General features: G+C 50.6%; 1 protein-coding gene across 4 annotated transcripts in view; it reads right to left on the reverse strand.

Annotated features, from left to right (window-relative positions):
* Positions 1-4195: 4195 nt before the first annotated feature.
* Positions 4196-20246, reverse strand: part of CSMD2 (CUB and Sushi multiple domains 2) — a 289568-nt gene continuing 273517 nt past the window's right edge. For 3 of the 4 annotated variants that reach the window (XM_085559781.1, XM_085559782.1, XM_085559780.1), the window contains 12 exons: positions 19882-20055; positions 18761-18934; positions 18303-18376; positions 16899-17010; positions 16293-16472; positions 15031-15156; positions 13124-13285; positions 11959-12071; positions 11278-11365; positions 10379-10517; positions 9061-9235; positions 4196-7024 (listed from right to left, as the gene is read on the reverse strand). In XM_085559781.1, the coding sequence (XP_085415907.1) occupies positions 9076-9235; positions 10379-10517; positions 11278-11365; positions 11959-12071; positions 13124-13285; positions 15031-15156; positions 16293-16472; positions 16899-17010; positions 18303-18376; positions 18761-18934; positions 19882-20055 (1502 nt within the window). In that variant the 3' untranslated portion in view covers positions 4196-7024; positions 9061-9075. The remainder of the gene's footprint in view (positions 7025-9060; positions 9236-10378; positions 10518-11277; positions 11366-11958; positions 12072-13123; positions 13286-15030; positions 15157-16292; positions 16473-16898; positions 17011-18302; positions 18377-18760; positions 18935-19881; positions 20056-20246) is intronic. The other variant, XM_077788452.2, reaches the window with a different exon arrangement.

The raw sequence follows: 20246 nt of genomic DNA on the forward strand, positions 1-20246 counted from the left end.
AACGGGATGGGGGAACGGGATGGGGGAACGGGACAGGATAAGCTCCAGCACATCCAGGGACGCTGCTCCAGCTGATCCCGCTGCTTCCAGAGCCAGCACAGCTTCCCAAAAACCGCGGCGAGGGAGCTCCGCCTTGGCAAGGAGCAGCTCTGACCTTCCCGATCCATCCCGGGAGGCGCTGGGAATGCAGAGCCTGGCCAAGCCGGCGTCTGGGAAGACTAAAAAGCTCGGGAATGAATTAAAATTCCGGGAAGCGGCTGTCTGGAGCTCCTGCCTCTCTCTTCCCCACCTGCTCGTGCCTCACGGGCTCTCCTGGGAGCCAGCCCAGCCCTTGTCACCTCGGCTGATCCCTGCTCCCAGACATCCAAACCTCAAAATCCAAAGCGCGGCCGGGCAGGGCTCCTTTCCCAAGCGAAACCTGGCGGAATCTTTCCAAATTATTCCAAGGGCTTTGAAGAATCTGCTCCCGCAGCCACAAAATCCCCGGGAATAGGGCGGGGAGGAGCCCAGCCTTCGGTGGGATGGGAAAGGCGAAAGGGGAGAAGGGGATGGAGGAATCCCTTTGGGATTGCGCCAGTTCCTCCTCCAGACCCGACACCTCCCGCGGGAGCTTTCCTTTGCTTCCCAGCTCCTAGGAAAGCTGTGGGGGAAAAAAAAAGGAAAGGAAGAATCGGGATAAATGATAGCCTGGAATAATTAAATTAAATGGGCAGAGACACCTTTCACTATCCCAGGTTGTTCCAAGTTGGTCTTGGACACTTCCAAGGATGTGGCAGCCGCTCTGGGAAATCCATCCCAGCCCCTTCCCACCCTCCCAGGGAGGAATTTTTTCCCCAAAATCCCACCCAAAGCACCCTTTTCCCCAAAAGGCACCGCGTCCCCCTCGGTTATCCACCGGGACCATCCTGAAATCCCGCCCCGGGACGTTCCCGTGGCCATGAATAATTCAGGAATACCAGGAAAGTTTCCCGGAGCTGATGAGCCCAAATCACCTGGAGGAGGTGAAGATGAGCTAATCACCGTTTGTTCCCGCTCGATAGCTGATTAAGTGCTAATTAGAATATTAAACAAGGGCTTAAGTACGTAAATGAGCTTCTGAGGACGGAGCTCGTTATTGGAGGTGCCATAAAATTCCTGATTTTTATTCTTGGATTATTGTTTGATTTTTTTTTTTTTTTCCTCCGAAAAAGAGGGATTTGTTTTTAAAATGGTTTGTTCTGCTGGAATGTTGTAGGAGCTGGGATAAATTAATCCCAAACTCCATCAAAACACCGGGAATGATGCTCCCCACCCCACAGGCAGGATGACCAAAGTTTAGGAAGATTTTCCAGGAAAAAATAAAAAGGGCAAATTTTGGATGCTCTGCCCAAAATAGCTCCAAGATTTGGGAATAACGGGGAATTAACTTCCACCCATTTCCACGGAATTGCTGCGGGAATGAGGCCGGGAGATCCTGAGAGCCCAAATTAAAGGTGGGGAAGGGCAGGATTGGCCTGGCAGTGACAGGAGGGGACAGGGGGGTCACACACGGGGGTGGCAGAAAACAGGGATGGAAAGCACAGGAATCATGGAATTGTGATGGTTGGAAAAGACCTCCAGGATCATCAAACCCAACCTTCCCACATCCAGAGATGCTGCTGATGGGAGGAGAGCTGGAATGTTGGATCCGCTCCCTCTGGAGCCGGGCACAGGTCCCACCCCGGGCATCCCTGCTGGACAATTCCCGGACAATTCCTGGACAATTCCCGGTCAATCCTCCCTGTATGGGAAGCAGGGAACAGCTGCCTCTGGTCTGTAAATGAAATAATATTAATTAGGCCTCTTAACGCGGGTTTGTTGTGGCATTAATTAACCCCCAAGCTTTGGCAGAGGTTAGGGGGGCTCAGCCTCAGCACTTCCAAGGAATTCCCAAAACCCCAATTCCCAAGATTCCTGTTGTGATTTCCCCTGCCTTGCCCTCAAATCCTGGCAGCTGTCCCTGCTCCGGTCACCTCTCCGGGCTGCCAAAATTTGGGATGTGATATCCTCAAACCTCTCCTCTGCTGCCAACACCGTTTTGTTCCCATCTGTTTTCCAGGGTTTTTCCAGAGGAGCTGAGCCCAGCCCGGCTTGGCAGCACGGAAACCATTCCTGGGGAGCAGCGTGGTGCGAGCCAGAGAATTCCAGAGGGGTTTGGGATGGAAGGGACCTAAGGACCATCCTGCCATGGATTTCCATGGATTTTCCCTGCTGGCCTTGGACACTTCCAGCCGCAAGTTGTGCTTGGGAATTCTGCATCCATCACGGGATCACGACATGGGATCACGACATTCCCGTGAGGAATGGTGGTTTGGGATGCAGCCACTCCCTGTTCCCTCCCTGCAATCCCCGCTTGAAACCTCTTCATTCCCGGTGCTCCGGGACCAGCAGCAGGAATGGCAGAACCTCCGAGGAAATGTAGGGAATAAAAAATCCCAAATCCAGCGGGGAGTGGATTTTTTGTTGGAGGCAGAACCTTCCGGGGTGGCAGGAGCTGCTTCCAGCAGGATTGGGAAGTTCGGGGCTGGGATCAGGGGCCACATCCAGCTGCTCCAGCTCCTGGCAGTGGGAATGGTGCAGTTAATCCATGGATTTGTGTCTAATTCCAAGGGTTTTGGCCCCCCCAGGGTGTGTAGTCCCAAGAATTGGGAATTGTGCTGATTGTGGCAGCTGATCCCACATCCAGGAATTCCAGGGAAAAGCTATTCCAGGCACAAGCAGCTCCATCAGCCTCACCCTGAGCTCTTTTTTTTTTGTGTTTGAACACGGATTTTAAACATTTTCTTCCCATTTTTTTGCCAGATTTCCTGGCAGATTCCCAGGAACGCTTCAGGACAGCGCTTGCAATCCCAAAGCTGTCCCAAAATTCCCAGAGATCTTTTCCAGGCGCTGAAAAGTGACTAAAAAAGGAAAAAAAAAAATCAATAGTCACAATCCCAGTGGCTCGGTTCTGCCGAGGAGCCGCGTTCTCCCTGCTGAAAAACCGGGAATTGCGAAGGAAAAGGGAAAAGGAGCACAGGGCTCCCCTCGGTGCTGAATCCCCTTGAACCTCCCGCGCTCGGAATTCCCTTGGGAAGATCCAAACAAGCCCCTCCAGTCTGGAAGCTGAATTTAATCACATTTAATGGGAGAGAGGGGAAGGATTCCCAAGGTTTTCCAACGATTTGTTCCACGATGGGCTGGAATCGCCACTGGAAAGGGGAAATGGAGCAGTAATTCCTGGATGTGGAATTATTATTATTATTATTATTATTATTATTATTATTATTATTATTAATTATTATTATTACATTAATTATAATTTACTATTATTATTATTATATTAATTATAATTTACTATTATTATTATTATTATTATTATATTAATTATAATTTACTAATACTATTACTATTATTATTATTATTATTATTATTATTATTATTATTATTATTCTTCCTGACACCCCCTTGTCCCTCCATCCTCAGGCTGAATTAAAGTGATCTTTAAAGCGACATTTAATTCAAGAGAGATTTCATTTATAATTTAATTTATAAATCCCAGGTGGGGGAAAGATTCCATCTTTTCCATCCCTCCTGCACTTCCTCACGGGGAGTTTTCCAGCTGGAGCTTGGAATATTCCAGGCTGGCAGGTGGCTGCTTTGGGAAGGAATTGGAACTTGGGGATATTCATTTTCAAAGAAAATCCTAATTAAAAATATCACTTGGATTTGGTTTCTAGTTTTGTTTTTTTTTTTTTTTCCTTTTTTCCCTGGAGCAGGAATGTGGGGGTTGGGAAGTGGGAAGGGTCCCGTTCTCTTTTCCCATGGGATATCCCTGATAAAATCCCGCTGGAAAAGCCAAATCCATTCATCCAAATCCACCCAATTTGCCCGGATTTCCCTTCCCCGCCTTCCTGAAATTTTCCCCCTTCCTCTTTTCCGGGATGCGCTGGAAAAAGTCAGGAATCTCCATCCCTGCATGAGTGACGTGTCCAGAAAATCCCGGGATAAAGCTTTTGGAATTCACACACAAACACCAAAAAAAACCCCAAAACCCAAAAAACCAAAAAACTAGAAAAAAAAAAAACAACTACCAAAAACAGGGAATAAAAATAAAAATAAAAATAAAAATAAAAATAAAAATAAAAATAAAAATAATAATAATAGTAATAAAAGCACCAGGGGGCTGTAAGAAAAAGCAATGCAAAAATCGAGATTTTTTATTATTCGGAAGTCCAAAATCGAAAATAGCTTTGAAATTCCGCAGGGAACGCCGGGAACACACGGAAAAGCCTCATATACAGAGACAGATAAATTAACTGGGAATTCTGCAGACAAGCCAGGGGCATGGAGAGATTCCATATGTACATTTTTATGGAAACCATTTATACACTTTATTACATTTACAAAAAAAAGCTGATTTTTCTTTTTCCACTACTTTTTTTTTCTTTGTTTTTCCCTACGATAATGAAAAAAAAATTACATTTTGTTTTTTTATTTATTTTTTAGCTGTACAAACTTTTAATTAATAAAAATATATCTCTGTACAAAAGAGGGATTTGAGCTTTTTTTGTGGTTTTTTCATAATTTTTCTCATTTTTTCCCTTTTTTTTTTTCATTTTTTTCCCCTTTTTTCTTCTTTTTTTTTTTCCCTTTTATTTTCATTTTTTTCCCTTTTTACCATATTATATTTTTTTTTGTTACCATATGCAAGTCCTCTGGGCACAAGGATGGAGAAATGGCATGGAGCAGATCCCAACCAGCTTGCAAAAAAAATGGGATAAACCCCTTTTCCCACTTCCTTGGCTCCCTGGGCAACAGCAGGAAAATGGAATTCCTGGATCCAAAGCAGCGAATTCCGTTGAAGTCGAGCTCCCTCTTCTCCCTGCCTGGGTGATTTTGAATATTTTGGATTTATTTTGCACTCCTGGACACGAGTTTCTCCTGGTTTTTCCATGGGATGAGCATTTATCCTGTTTTTTTTTTCCATTAAATGAGCATTTCTCCCGGTTTTTCCATGGAATGAGTGGGAGCCAGGTGTGGGAATCACCTGGAGCAGCCAGGGGAGGATTCCCTGGAATTTGGACAAGATCCAAGCTCTGCTCCCAGGGATTGTTGGAGTTTTGGGCCCTGGAATTGGGATTGGGACATGGAAGGAGTTTGGGTTGAGTTTTGGGGTTTTTAGGGATAATCGAGCTTGGAAAAGTTCAGGGATGGGCCAGGAGAGCCCAGCTTCCCAAAAATTCCACGGGGTTATTCCAGCCTTGTTCCAGAAGGATGGAATGATGGAGAGGGGAATATTCCCTTGGGACTGACACCACCCCAGTCCATCTGCAGGTGGAATTTCACCCTGGGATCGTCTCCAGGTGGGAGCACACCTGGATTCCAGGGTCCCCAAATCCACGTGGGAACACTTCCCTGATCCCTGCCCACGCTGGATCGGGGCTTGGGCTCCGGCTCCCGCTCCCCAGGGAGCAATCAGGGCACCTTGGTGGGATTTTTGGGAGCAGAAATAGCATTTTTTGGGAGCACCCCAGTGGTGTTTTTTAGGCAGGCTGGGAATTCTGCTCCCTCTGGCAGAGCTGGGAGTAAGAAAAATAAAATATCGATGTGTTTACACCCAGAAAATCAAGGATAAACCAAATTCCCAGATTATCCCATGGTTTTCAGCAGGGAGGAGAAAATCTCTGCTGGAATGGGAGATTGAATGGAAACCCCCATTCCAAAGGGTTCATCCTGATTTTCCTTGGAGCCTTCCGGACTCGGTGACCTGGGAATGGCACTGCTGCCTCCCCTGATCCTAAAAAAAGTGACTCCAAGCAAACTCTGCATCACAAGGATCCAGAGGAGGGGAATTCCAGGCTGCCTCCCCCGCTCCCGCAGAATCCCAGAAAACCTGAGTGCCCCTGGGAAAACAACAGGAGCAGCTCGGGATGGGAATTAAAACTCCTCTGGCATTGCCCTTTGGAGGATCAGTCTGGGAAGGGCAAAGGATTTGGGAAGCGTTTGGGGGAACTGGTGTTTGTTGAGTTCTTTTCGAGAGGATTTTTGTCCCCTTGGATATTCCTGTCCCTTCAGGAATCGTCTGGCAGTGAATTCCTGATCAGGAATTTGGGCCCAGCTCGAATCAGGGGGAACACGGGGCCGGAAAATCCCAGCCAGGAATGCCCAAAGGAAAATCAAACGCAGTTTTGGGAAGCTTTTCCCAAGTTTTGGGAAGGCCCCATTTGGAAAACTCTTCCTGGGGTAGAAAATCCAACCGAGAAATGGCCCAGAAACCCAAATGCAGAAAACCCAAATCCTCATCTTGTCCCATCCAGGTGTTTTCCATAAATCCATCCAGGAATGCCCAAAGGAAAACCAAACACAGGGAAAAGGGGAAAAGTTTCCCAAGTTTTGCTTGGAAAGGCCCCATTTGAAAATTCTTCCTCTGCTCAAGCCCTGGGGTAAAAAATCCAACCAAGAAATGACCCAAAAACCCAAATGCAGAAAACCCAAATCCTCATCTTGTCCCATCCAGGTGTTTTCTGTAAATCCAGCCAGGAATGCCCAAAGGAAAACCAAACACAGGGAAGAGGGAAAAAGCTTCCTAAGGTTTGGAAAGCTCCATTGAAAACCTTTCCTCTGCCCAAGCCCTGGGGTAGAAAATCCAACCAGAAACCCAAACCCAGACACGCAAATCCTCATCCTGTCCCATCCAGGTGTTTTTCCACGAATCCAGCATCTTGTGCACGACCTCTTTGTCGCCCAAGCTCTTCCCAAAGTTTGGGAAGCTCCTTCCAGGGGCGCCGGGAGCAGCTCGGGAAAGCCTTCCCACCACCAGGCCTTGCCGAGGTGTGGGAGCGGGGCCGGAGCAGAACCTTTGGCTTGGAGATCCGGCAGGATGGAGGAGGTGGATCCAGCAGCCCCCGGGGAATTCCAGCAGCTTCTCCGCAGCCTCGGCAGGGGCGGGAGCAGGGAGGTGGGGAGGGGATGGATGGATGGTGAGCTGGGACGATCATCCACACTGGACACCGGCCACGGGAATCTGGGAGGGCAAGGAGCTGGTTGTGACACCTGGGAATTCTGGGGAAGTGGCTTTGGTGTCCTAAAGTTGGAGTATTCCAGATGGAATATTCCCTGCATGCTGTGATCCCATGAGAACCCTTCCAATTCCCTGTGCTCCATGATCCAACTCCCCTCATTCCATGATCCAACTCCCTCATTCCAGGATCCCATGAGAACCCTTCCAAATCGACACAATCCATGACCCAACTCCCCTTCTTTCCATGATCCCATGGAAACCCTTCCGACTCCATGATCCCAAACCCTTCCAACTCCCCACATTCCATCATCCCATAAGAACCCTTTCAACTCCCCACACTCCATGATCCCATGGAAACCCTTCCAACTTCCCACATTTCATGATACCATGAGAACACTTCCAGCTCCCCTCATTCCATCTTCTCAAACCCTTCCAACTCCCCTTACATTCCATGATCCCATGGAAACCATTCCAACTCCCCTCATTCCATCTTCCCAACCCCTTCCAACTCCCCTTACATTCCATGATCCCATGGAAACCATTCCAACTCCCCTCATTCCATGATCTCAAGAGAACCCTTCCAAATCCCCACGTCCCACCATCCCAAACCCTTCCAACTCTCCTCATTCCATGATCCCATGAGAACCTTTCCAACTCCCCACACACTCAACAATCCCAAACCCTTCCAACTCCACCATCCCAAACCCTTCCAACTCTCCTCATTCCATGATCCCATGAGAACTCTCCCAACTCCCCACACACTCAACAATCCCAAACCCTTCCAACTCCACCATCCCAAACCCTTCCAACTCTCCTCATTCCATGATCCCATGAGAACCCTTCCAACTCCACACCCTCCATGGTCCCAAACCCTTCCAAATCCCACGTTCCTTCCAGGACCCCGCAGCCCCACGGGGAGCCAGGGGACAGCGGGATACGGCCGTGTGGCACTCACCGTGTGGGCACGGTGTTATACGGCCACATGGCACTCACCGCGCGGGCACAGCGCGGTACAGCCGCGTGGCACTCACTACATGGGCACAACGTGATGTGGCCATGTGGCACTCACCGCTTGGGCACGGTGCGGTACAGCCGCGTGGCACCATGCGGGCACGGAGCTAGATGGCCGTGTGGCACTCACCGCGTGGGCACGTTGCCGTGTGGCACTCACTGTGTGGGCACGGCGCTATACGGCCGTGTGGCACTCACCACGTGGGCATGTTGCCGTGTGGCACTCACTGTGTGGGCACGGTGCTATATGGCCGTGTGGCACCGTGTGGGTACGGAGCTATACGGCCGTGTGGCACTCACCACGCAGGCACGGTGCTATGTGGCACTGTGGCACTCACTGCACTGGCACGGTGCTTTACGGCCACATGGCACTCACCGCATGGGCATGGCACAGTACGGCACTGTGGCACTCACCGCGTGGGCACGGTGCCATGTGGCACTGTTGCACTCACCGTGCGGGCACAGTGAAGTACAGACGCATGGCACCGCGTGGGCAGGGAGCTAGATGGCCGTGTGGCACACCGCATGGGCACAGCGGAATATGGCAGTGTGGCACTCACCGCGTGGGCACGGCGCAGTATGGCCACGTGGCACCACGTGGGTACGGTGCTATGTGGCACTGTGGCACTCACCGCACTGGCACGGCGCTATACGGCCGTGTGGCACCGCGCGGGCATGGTGCAGTACGGCCGTGTGGCACTCACCGCGTGGGCATGGCACTATATGGCCATGTGGCACCCACCATGTGGGCACGGTGCAGTACAGCCGTGTGGCATTCACCACATGGGCACGTTGCCGTGTGGCACTCACCGCGTGGGCACGGCACTATACGGCCACGTGGCATTCACCGCATGGGCACGTTGCCGTGTGGCATTCACCACATGGGCACGTTGCCGTGTGGCATTCACCGCATGGGCACGTTGCCGTGTGGCATTCACCGCACGGGCACGTTGCCGTGTGGCATTCACCGCATGGGCACGTTGCCGTGTGGCATTCACCACATGGGCACATTGCCGTGTGGCACTCACCGCGCGGGCACGGCGCTATACGGCCGTGCACACCGTGCTCACGGTGAACTCGGCCTCGCCCGCCACGATGTCCGAGGGCTGCAGGTTCCGGTCGTACATGGGGTTCTCGAAGGTGCCCCTCACGTTGGTGTTCTCGTGGCCGGCGTAGCCGTTGAACGGGACTTTGGGTCTCCTCCTGCGGGATCGGGGACAAAAGCCACCGTGAGATTTGGCCCCGAATTTCTCCATTTGCCTCACGGACCCTGCGTGAGGAGTTGCCACAGACCCTGACAGGAGTGGTGGCCCGGCCAAGGTGGGCTCTGTGCTCCTACACAACGCTGCATTCCAGCAGCTGGTGACGAGCGGTGGCTTGTCCCTGTGTGCCACCACCTGCCCATCAATCTTGCCCCACTTCTGGCCAGATGCCACTCGCTTTGGATAAAAAACTATAATAAACTCTAATTTTTTGGAAGATTTTGGTTAACCCCAACGGATGACGACAAATCCATGTCTCGATGGTGGTAGCTATATTCCATTTTCCCTCCTTTCCTTATTCTTTATTTCCCTTTTCTGTCCCCTCTATCACATTTGCTGTTGGTACCTAATAAAAAGTGCATCTGTTGTGATTAAACTAATGGTCCCCTTCCATTTGCCTTTTTGCACTTTTGAGATTGCTTAACGAACCATCGTGACATAAAACTGGCGTCACAGACAGGGAAACCCCTGTGGATGGGGCAGGAAAATCCAGCCTGGAATTTGCACCACTGATCAGGAGCAAACCTGAATTTGCACCACCTCCAAAGCCACGGCAGGGGGACTTTGCTTTTTATCCTCCAAAACGTGGCCACAAATCCCATTAATGGCCAGCAAAACCCTTGTTGCTCTCCTCTCCCAAATCTTCATCCTGCCATGATTTGTTTTCCCATCTCCTGAATTAAACCAGCCCTAAAAGGGGGGTTTAAGTCCAGCTCAGTGATATTTCTCTCAAATCCCTGAATTTCTTTCACCTTCTGTAATTTTTCCCCCATTTTCACAAACCCTCTTTGTTGCTGTCCCACCTCCTGAATTAAACCAGCACTAAAGGTGGGATTCTAAGATCAGCACACTGATGCTTCTCTCAAATTCCTGAATTTTTTTCACTTTTTGGGATTCTTGCCCCAAACCCACCTGTGTTTGCAGAGACAAAGCACAAACCCTGCAATAATCAGCCAAATCCTTTTTTTGTCCCACCTCCTGAATTAAACCAGCCCTAAAGGGGGAATTTTAAGCTCAGCTCACTGACACTTCTCTCAAATCCCTGAATTTCTTTCACCTTTTGGAATTTTGGCCCCAAACCCACCTGTGTTTGTAGAGATAAAGCACAAACCCTGCAATAATCAGGGCGATGAAAGGCACAAGGATGGCGGCTGCCACGGAGCTGCTGTTGGATGCAAAGTGGTGGCCTATGGATTCGGGGTCGTTTTCCATCATGCTGATGTCTGGAACACAGCAAAAAGGAACAAATTTCCCACATTCCCCAACTCCCAGCTGAGGGAAAAGGGTTTGGCTCGAGGTACAGCTGGCACCAGCAACAAAATGAGCAAAGCGGTGCTGGAAAAGGGAATTTAAAAATGGATGTGCAAGGATGGAGATCAACCCTAACTTAGGCCTCATCATTTATTTAGAGTTGTGATTAAAGAGAGGTATAAATTGATTTATTTTGCTGAACAGGTCCAGCCTGGATGCATGAAGTTGGGCTTTAAGGAGACTCTGAGACGCTGCAATAACGAGCAGCCATAAAGGTGACGAGATTCCAGAAATCCTGAGGGATTAAAGAGCTCAAACCACGCTTTAAGAGGTATTTAGGAGCTTAAACTTTGGGTTGTTTAAGCTCCCAAGAGCCTCTGTGATTTCTGATGGAGACACTTTCTCTGGTGGGAATGGGATTTGGGCTTGGCAGGGATCTGGGAATTTGGGAAAAAACATGTCCAGGTGTTGTTTGTGCTTCCAAACTCTCCCTGCCTTTGGACAGCAGCCTGGGTATCCCTCACGTTGTTCCCAAATGATCAATTTTATCCTTGTGCTGTTTGTTTTGTGCTGTTTGTCTCCCACAAGCCTCACACCAAGCTCAGCAGAACTCGGAAAGCGCGGAAAATTCAAACCAGGGATTGGAGAAACATTCCCTGCCTGGAAACCCCCACCAGGCCAAAATGGAGCTTTTGGAATCGAGGGGGAAAATGCAAATCCAAGGAATTTTACCAAGTCTCTGGAGGCCAAACTGCCCGAAGCCTTTGCCACGCACAAAGCCCTGGTACACGAAGGTGCCGCTCGAGGACTCCGACGAGACCTGCGGGGAGTGGAAACCAACGGATTGATCCAACATTTCCCTGGATTTAACACCCAGCCCCTTCCAAGTGCATTCATTTAATGCAATTCCCCAGAAGATCCTGGCATTTTTTAACGAGTTTCACTGCCCGACAGCTGAAAATTCTCCATTCTCAAAAGAAGGGCAGCTAAAAATCTTTTTTGTTGTAAACCGGAGAGGACATTGCTGATTCCAGAGGGAGAGGGAAAAGTGGCCATGGACCAATTGGATCCACAATTTTTCTAAGCTCCATTGGATCCCTGACGGGCTTGGGGAACTCCCAGACACGGGCAGAGGGTGAGGAGTTGGCTCCAGTAGGGAAAAATCAGCTTTTCCAGCAAGATGTTGAGCAGATACAAAACATCCACGTGCAACGAATCCCATTGGTTTCTCCTCCAGCATTACCTGGGAGATGATGGATTCCAAACCCCAGGGAAATCAAATCAACCCCCAGCTGCAGGAGGAGCTGTCACCTGCTGGGGAAGGGCCACATGTCCCCTCCCAGCTCTGGGAATGATCCCTCAGCTCCAAGGAAGGGAAATCCAGCCACGGGTGGGTGGATTTTGTGCACTCACGTGTCCATCCAGAGCCCACTTGTCATTCCTGAACTTGTTGGCAAAGCTCTCCAGCGGCCCCATGATCTGGTACACCTGGAGCAGCAGATGCACGTCTTCCTTCTTGTAAATCCCTGGAAAAGAAGGGATTTTGTCGGCTCTGGATCACTCTGGTTTGAAATGACTGAGTGGGAGGGCAGGGAAACCACGTCAGGATTTGAGTGAACATCAGCTCTGTCACTGGAATTCACGGAAACACAGCCCAGGATATTGAAGGGATTTTCCACATGGGAAACGAGTCAATATTCAATTAATATTCAGGTTCTTCTGCTGGATCAGGACGAGCCTGGTGCTCCAGGAGGGCAGAGACATGGAGCCCTCATGGAATCAGGAACCCCCAAGGATCATCAAAGTCCAGCCCACATAATTTCATGTCTTTTTGCCCAAAGCTCCAAGTCCTTCCTTGGACACCTCCAGGGATGGGCACTCCAAACCTCCATGGGCAGTTCCAAGGCCTGACCACCCTTTCCATGGAGAAATGTTCCCTAAAATCCAACCTGGCACAGATTGAGGCTGTGTGCTCTCATCCTGGGAGCAGAGCCTGACCCACCCTGGCTGCCCCCTGAGCCTCCTTTTCTCCATCAGGAGTTCTCCAGACCCTTCTCCAGCTCCATTCCCTTCTCTGGACACGCTCCAGCCCCTCAGTGTCTCTCTGGCCATGAGTGACCAGAACTGGACACAGCCCTAGAGGTGTCCCAGTGTCATAGAAAAGTAGAAAAATTAAACAAGAAAGGCCTCATAAAATCGGGCCTAAATTAATAGCTGCAAGTTCCCATGAGAAAACAATCTTGGTATGAAAGATTTGTTAAAATGCCAAGAGTGAAAAATAAGTGCACCATTATAAACAATAAGATCTGTCTCAAGAGAATGAGTAGAAAAAATACATGGAGTTACTAAAAATACAGAAGTTTGACAAGATATGCAAAATACCACTGACTGACCAATAAACTAAGTGTGAATGCACTGTCCACCAGTAAGATCTGACACGGGACCTTCTGATAATCCTACAAAACACGACCTGCACCATCAAGAATTGGATTTCACCACAAGATCCCGGCTGTGCCAGCACAGGGGACATTGGCAGTGCCAATGCCAACCCCTCCTGAGGCCACGGCGTGTCCCTCACCCGACACCTGGAGCTCCACCCCGCTGTGGTCGATCAAGGTGGCGTTGACCTTGCTGGTGGCAGGGTCAAAGCTGGTGACAGAGAGCATGGCTGGCTGCTTCTTCCCCATGTACTCGTAGGAGCCTTTCCACAGGGAGTTCCTTGCGAACACATCCGCAGGCACTGGAATTACAGTGGGAGATGCATTAAAAAAAAAAAACCAAACCAGCAGCGTTTCCATTTTATCAGGAAAAAAAAAATAGAGCAGGATTTCTGTCTTTCTTTGAATTCACTGACTGTGGGACTCAGATTCAGTCAAAGAGAGAAATGAGATTTTCTAGCCAGGCAGAAGCCTGGGAAAGAGCTGGAGAAGAATGTAAATAATTCTTTATCTCTCTTGTTTTTCACATTGTTTATAGTTAAGTTCTATCAGTGTGTGTCAAGCACTGTACACCAATGCAATGCGTTGTTTTCACTTCAGGACCAATGGAGTTGGTCCTCACGGAACTCTATATAAAAGAGCAGGGTATTGTGAATAAACCAGAGTTTTACTCTCAGGTTTTTCCCATTGGTCCAATGGAGTTGGTCCTCACAGAGCTCTGTATAAAAGAGCAGGGTATTTTGAATAAACCAGAGTTTTACTCTCAGTTTTTTTTCCATTGGTCCTCACAAAGCTCTGTATAAAAGAGCAATGTATTTTAAATAAACCAGAGTTTTACTCTCAGCAGCCTTCTGATCAGTCTTCCCATGCCCATCCTGCCTCGACAGCGACAACTGACAATAATGAAATTGTTTTAAATTAATATTTTTGAAAGGTTTTGTATTTTAATTATCTTAAATCCCACCCGCTCTGTGCCATCCCACAGGGGACAAAGCCAAAGCTTTAACTTGCATGTTGTGACCAAAAACGCAAGGAAAGTTTTTAAAACAAACCAACTCCCAAAATAATTTATTAGGAAGAGTTAACTTCAAATAAAAAAAGGTCAAATGTACAAAATCCTGGAAGGGAATGCTCTGGGGAGGGCAGTGGGTGTTGATGTCCAGCTCTGTCATTATTGGTCACGAAATGAGTACACAGAAGCTTGGTGTGATCGAAAGAGAAAAAAACCCAGTTTTATTCAAACATCTGGTATTCCTAGAATTCCAAAGGTGACCGTGGATGGGAGGATGGAATTACCACCTCTCCAACCACACTGCTCCAAGGACCAATCAATCATTTCTCTCCACCCACAGAGAAATATGTAAATATTCTATTTATACACGAAATTGTGTGGGAACTCTGACTCTCAAACATGTAAACATGATCAGAAGGCTAGAGAAGTTTCATGAGAACTTTAAAACTTTCAAAATAACTATAAAAGAAAATGGAACACTTGAAAATCAGAGCAACACAGTTCGTGATTGTTCTCCAGGGAATAGGATGAGGCATGTGGCAGCTTCTGGAGGAAGGAATTCGGGAGGGTGGATTTGAGGGGTGGCAGGGATGTGTCCATAGGGATGAGCCCCCCAGGAATTCGGGAGGGTGGATTTGAGGGGGAAGCAGGGATGTGACTGTGGGAATGAGCCCCCAGGAATTCCAGAGGGTGGATTTGAGGGCTGGCGGGGATGTGTCCATGGGATGAGCCCCCAGGAATTCCAGAGGGTGGATTTGAGGGGGAAACAGGGATGTGTCTGTGGGGATGAGCCCCCTGGATTTTGGGAGAGTGGATTTGAGGGGGTGGCAGGGATGTGTCCTTAGGGATGAGCCCCCCAAGAATTCAGGAGATGGATTTGAGGGGTGACAGGGATGTGTCCATGGGGATGATCCCCCCAGGAATTCGGAAGGGTGGATTTGAGGGGGAAGCAGGGATGTGACTGTGGGAATGAGCCCCCAGGAATTCCAGAGGGTGGATTTGAGGGCTGGCAGGGACGAACCCCTGAAGCCTCACCTGAGACCTTGGCGAGCGGCGGCTCCCGCGCGGTGCCCACGGGCCTCCCGCTGGGACGGACGTCGGCTGGGACGGGGGGCAAAGCACAGCTGGTCAGTATTGTGGGGTCTCCCAGAATTCCTGAGGCTGGAAAAATCCTCCAAGGTCACAGAGTCCCAGCTGTGCCCGATCCCCACCTTGTCACCCAGCCCAGAGCTCTGGGTGCCATCTCCAGCCCTTCCTTGGGCACTCCAAACCTCCCTGGGCAGCCCCTGCCAAGGCCTGAGCACAGTTTCCATGGAGAAATGTTCCCTAAAATCCAATTTAAACCTCTCCTGGCTCAACTGGAGGCTGTTCCCTCTCCTCCTGTCCCTGTCCCTGGAGTAGAGCCCAATCCCCCCGGCTGTCCCCTCCTGGCAGGAGCTGTGCAGAGCCACAAGGTCCCTCCTGAGCCTCCTTTTCTCCAGGCTGAGCCCCCCCAGCTCCAGCAGGAGTTTTCCAGCTCCTTCCCCTTCCCCGGACACGCTCCAGCCCCTCCATGTCCAAGTGGAGGAGCTCAGAACTGGACACAGCACTCGAGGTGTCCCTCACCAGTGCCAGGACTGGGGACAATCCCCTCCCTGCTCCTGCTGGTCCATCCCTGACCCAGCCAGGTGCTGCCTGGGCACACCTGGCTCACGTCCAGCTGCTGTCCCTCAGCACCCAGGTCCCTCTCTGCCTTTCAGCCGCTGTCCCCAGCCCGTCCTGCCTTTCCCTCTGCTCCAGCCCCGAGTGACCCCGCTCCAGGAGAGCCACAGGGCTCCATTTCAATGGATCAGAACATGCTCCTCATCCAAGACTCTGTGGCAGGTAAAACGTGGGGAAGATAAATAATTTTTGTCCTGTGCGGGTGGTTCTAGACCCCAAAATTCCCCAGAGGATCCCCAGGTGACTCTTGAAGGAAAGACTGGAGGTGGCACTTGAGTGTTGGGTCACAGGTTGGACTTGATGACCTCAAAGGCCTTTTCCAACCTAATTCTGGGATTCTGCTGTGGAGACCAACAGTGGAGACCCTCCCACCTAGTGAAAATCAGGCTGGGCCACAACTTTCAATGGAGAAAAGTCACAGCTGAAAACACCTCCCTCACACCTTCCTCCTTCCTTGGAGTTCTGACTCCAAAACTGATCCTTGGGTTCACCTGCAGTTTGAAAACCACCTTTGAAGGACCTCAAGGCCCAGGATCTCTCCAACCTGAGCGCCTGGGGAGAGTCTCAGAGCCCAGCTGGTCCCGCCAGCCCCTCACCCATGCAGATGGGGGGTTTCCCTGTCCAGCTGCCGTCGGCTTTGCAGGTGCGGTGCTCGGAGCCCCCGGTGAGGTAGAAGCCGCTCTGGCAGGAGTAGATCAAGGTGTAGCCCAGGGAGGGCAGGTCCAGGGCGCCCACGTTGGCGTGGGATGGGGTCTCGGGCTGCTTGCAGTGGTGGGCTGGAGGGGACAGGGAAAACAGGTGAGTGAAACCACCCAGGTGGGCACGGGGAGGGTGAAAAGCGACACCGTGACGTCGACAGGGGAACCCTCCTGGAGGAGCTTCTGCAGCACGGCTCCCAGGGATTTCTCCCAGTTGGAGGAATCAATGAGGAGCTTCCCATGCTGGGTTTCTGTTCCTGGCTGAAGCTTGATGGAGCTCCAGCTTGATGAGCTGAAAATCAGGATTGGCCACCCCCATTTTTAAGGGAAAAAGACAAAGCCAAAGGATGCTGAAGCACCTCTGAACCCAGGAGTGAGTGCCGTGTGTTGGTGCAGCCTAAAAACTGTCTTTGCAATTCCCAAATCCAACACATTTCCCCCAAGAATTCCTTTTCCAGAGCCCGTCTGAGGGCCCCAGCTCCCCGTGGCGTTGCCAGGACTCACGGACGCAGTCGGGCTGGACGCCGCTCCAGGTGAGGTTGGGCAGGCAGGTCCTGGTGGTGGAGCCCTGCAGGAGATATCCCTTCTGGCACCTGAAGAACAGGATGCTTCCCACCTGTCCCAGGAGGAGACAATCACTCAGCTTCCCAGGGATTCCCAGGCCTTCATCCCATGCAATTCCAAAGGGGCCATCCCCTTGTCACCACCTCATCCCTCACGGGAGCGGCTCCACTCCCAGCTGAGCAAAAATCCCACTTATGGTGTCTCCAAATTAGTTAAACCTAAAATTAATTAATTAAACCCCAAGATGAAGGTAACTAATTAGCAGGTAAACGGAAGGATCCACTCTGGCATCCACTATCCCAGCAGGGAATGGGTGGGAATGGAGCCCCCCAGGGAGTGACTGTGGGATTTTTGTCCCCATTCCAATGATTTCCTGCTGGATGAGAGCTGGGATTAGCAAAAGCACCTGCAGGATTTGGCCTGAAAATGAACGGGAATTAATGTGAATAGCAGCAACTATTAATTATCACTGTAATTAATTTCAGATACAATGCACTGCCTAATTAATGCTGTGCAAACACACTCAGGGGGCTAATGGAGCACACTGGGGTGTCCTGCTCCCAGGAGGAGACAGGAATCCATGGAAGGACACATGAATCCATGGGAAAATGCAAGAATCCATGGAAGAAGGACACAAGAATCCATGAGAAGGGACATTAATGCATGAGGGGAGACTGGAATCCAAGGGAGAACATGTGGATCCATGGGAGGAGACATGAATCCATGGGATAACACATGAATCCCATGGGATAACACTTGAATCCATGAGAGGACACATGAATCCATGGGATAACGCATGAATCCATGGGAGGAGACATGAATCCCATGGGAGGACACATGAATCCATGGGACGACATGTGAATCCACAGGATAACATGTGAATCCATGACAGGAGGCATTAACTCATGGAAGGACACATGAATCCATGAGAGGACACATGAATCCATGGAAGGACACATGAATCCATGGGAGAACACAATAATCCATGGAAGGACACAATAATTCATGAGAGGAAACATGAATCCATGGAAGGACACATGAATCCATGGGAGGACACATGAATCCATGAGAGGACACATGAATCCATGGAAGGACACAACAATCCATGAAATGAAACACAAATCCATGGGAGGACACATGAATCCATGGGAGAACACAATAATCCATGGAAGGACACAATAATTCATGAAAGGAAACACGAATCCATGGGAGGAAACACGAATCCATGGAACGACACACACATCCATGGGAGAACATGTGAATAATCCATGGGATAGCACATGAGTCCATGGGAGAACATGTGAAAGGCTGGTTCTGTGGTGCACCTCTCTTCCATGGCCATACCTGGTATCCCTGGGAATTGTTCTGCATCCCAAAAAGAGGCACTCCAGGATCTGCACATGTTGTGAGGCTGGGATCTGTTAAAAACAGGGACAGGGATTTACGGGAGGGCCCAGACCCCTCCAGGCACACGGATCCTGCTGCACCTCTGGAACGCAGGCGGGATGTGGCTCCGAAGGAACACACAGAGACAAGGAAAACACAAGGATCTTCTTGTTCTTAAATCCCTGCCTGCTGCAGCACAAACCAACCAGAGGCACTTCATCCCTCAGGAGAAAAACTGGGAACGCACACTTTGGATCAGGACAGCTCTTCCCCACATCCATCCTCTGCTTCCCAAGGACCATCCCAAGCTCCAAGCAGCACGGCGATCCCATCCTCCTCCCTGTCCCCTCCAAGGAGCACGGGGGCGGGATTGGAAGCGAAGTGAGCCCCAAACCCTGCAGCTGGGCCCCCCTTACCGATGCAGCTGGGCTGGGTCCCGCTCCAGGTGCCGTCGGACTGGCAGAACCTCCGCGCCGACCCCACCAGCACCAGCGGGGCCAGGCAGGAGAAGGACACGGACGAGCGGTAGGTGAAGCCTCGGTCCTCCCGCCTGCCCTGGGCCGGGGTCCCCGGGTCCCCACAGAACACGGCTGCAACAGCAAAGGGACGAGGATGTGACCACAGAGCCCTCGGGAATGTCACATCCCATCCTGGGCTACCACCGCCCATCCCACGCCGTGAATAACTCGGGAATCAGGGGTGGCAGAAGGCATTGCTGGCTGCAATCCTTGCAATTATCTCCTTTTGTCAATGGCTGGTAATTAACTTCCACCTTCTCCCCCGGATTTGCCTTTTTTCCCCTAATTGCACGGTGTCACTTTGTTCCTTGGCTCTGTGTCACAGGAAAGCCGGCTAATTATCCCAGATCCAGGGAAAAGTGCGAGGAACGGTGAGGGGTTTGTGGGATTTAATATGAAAATGGATATTGTGCAGCTGGAAAAGGAACTCAGAGCTGCCTTTAGCATCAGGAGATGTTTAACTCCCTTTTATTTTTCTGGTGTTTGCTGTTGTATCAAACCCACCCAGCCTTCACAAAACATTCCCAACTTCTGCTGCAACATGGTGCTCTTTGCTAAAGGATTTTTTGGCAGAAGATTGGGTCGCTGAGGGCAAACATCCCGTTTTGAGGATGTTTTGTGGGCAGGAACATGGAAAATGCCAAGATTCCTCCCAAATGTGGCCTCACCCCGCTGTCACAGGGGTAGAGTGACCAACAGTGTCCCTGGAGTGACCACCTGTGTCCCTGTGTCCTCAAACCAAGGCTCCCAAAAGACCAAGCCACATGGGAGGTGGCAGAGCAGCCAGACTTTGGCTCCAGAGTCCTGAAGCATCACCATGGCACCAAAAATTCCCACTCCAGCTGACGGAAAACTCCATTAAGGAAGAGGACAGGAAGCACAGCAAGATCCCCCTAAACCCTGAGCTGCCAAACCGGTGACACTGATCTTGGAAAAAAGTTGGGAAAAGCCCCAAAACCCTGGATTTGAAGCCGAATCCTGCTGATTGCTGGTGGGAAAGAGGGAAGCTGCCTACTCACGGAAGCACTGGGGGATCTCCCCGCTCCAGGAGCCGTTGCCCTCGCAGGTGAGCACGGCGGGCAGGGACAGCTGGTAGCCCTCGAGGCAGGCGTAGCTGATGCTGGAACCCCAGCTGAAATCTGATCCCACCACCTTCCCGTTGGGAATGGCCTGGGGAGCCCTGCAGGTGATGGCTGGAGGAGAAGGAGAAAGGAGAAGGATAAAGAGGTGGAGGAGAAAGAGGAGGAGAAAAAGCACAAGGAGGAGAAAGAGGAGGAGAAGGAGAAGAAGGAGGAGAAGGAGAATGAGGAGAAGGAGGAGAAGGAGGAGAAGGAGGAGAAGGAGGAGAAGGAGGAGAAGGAGGAGAAGGAGAAGAAGTATGAGG

Source organism: Lonchura striata, chromosome 23 (assembly GCF_050655825.1).
Source record: "Lonchura striata isolate lonStrDom1 chromosome 23, ASM5065582v1, whole genome shotgun sequence".
Taxonomy (NCBI): domain Eukaryota; kingdom Metazoa; phylum Chordata; class Aves; order Passeriformes; family Estrildidae; genus Lonchura; species Lonchura striata.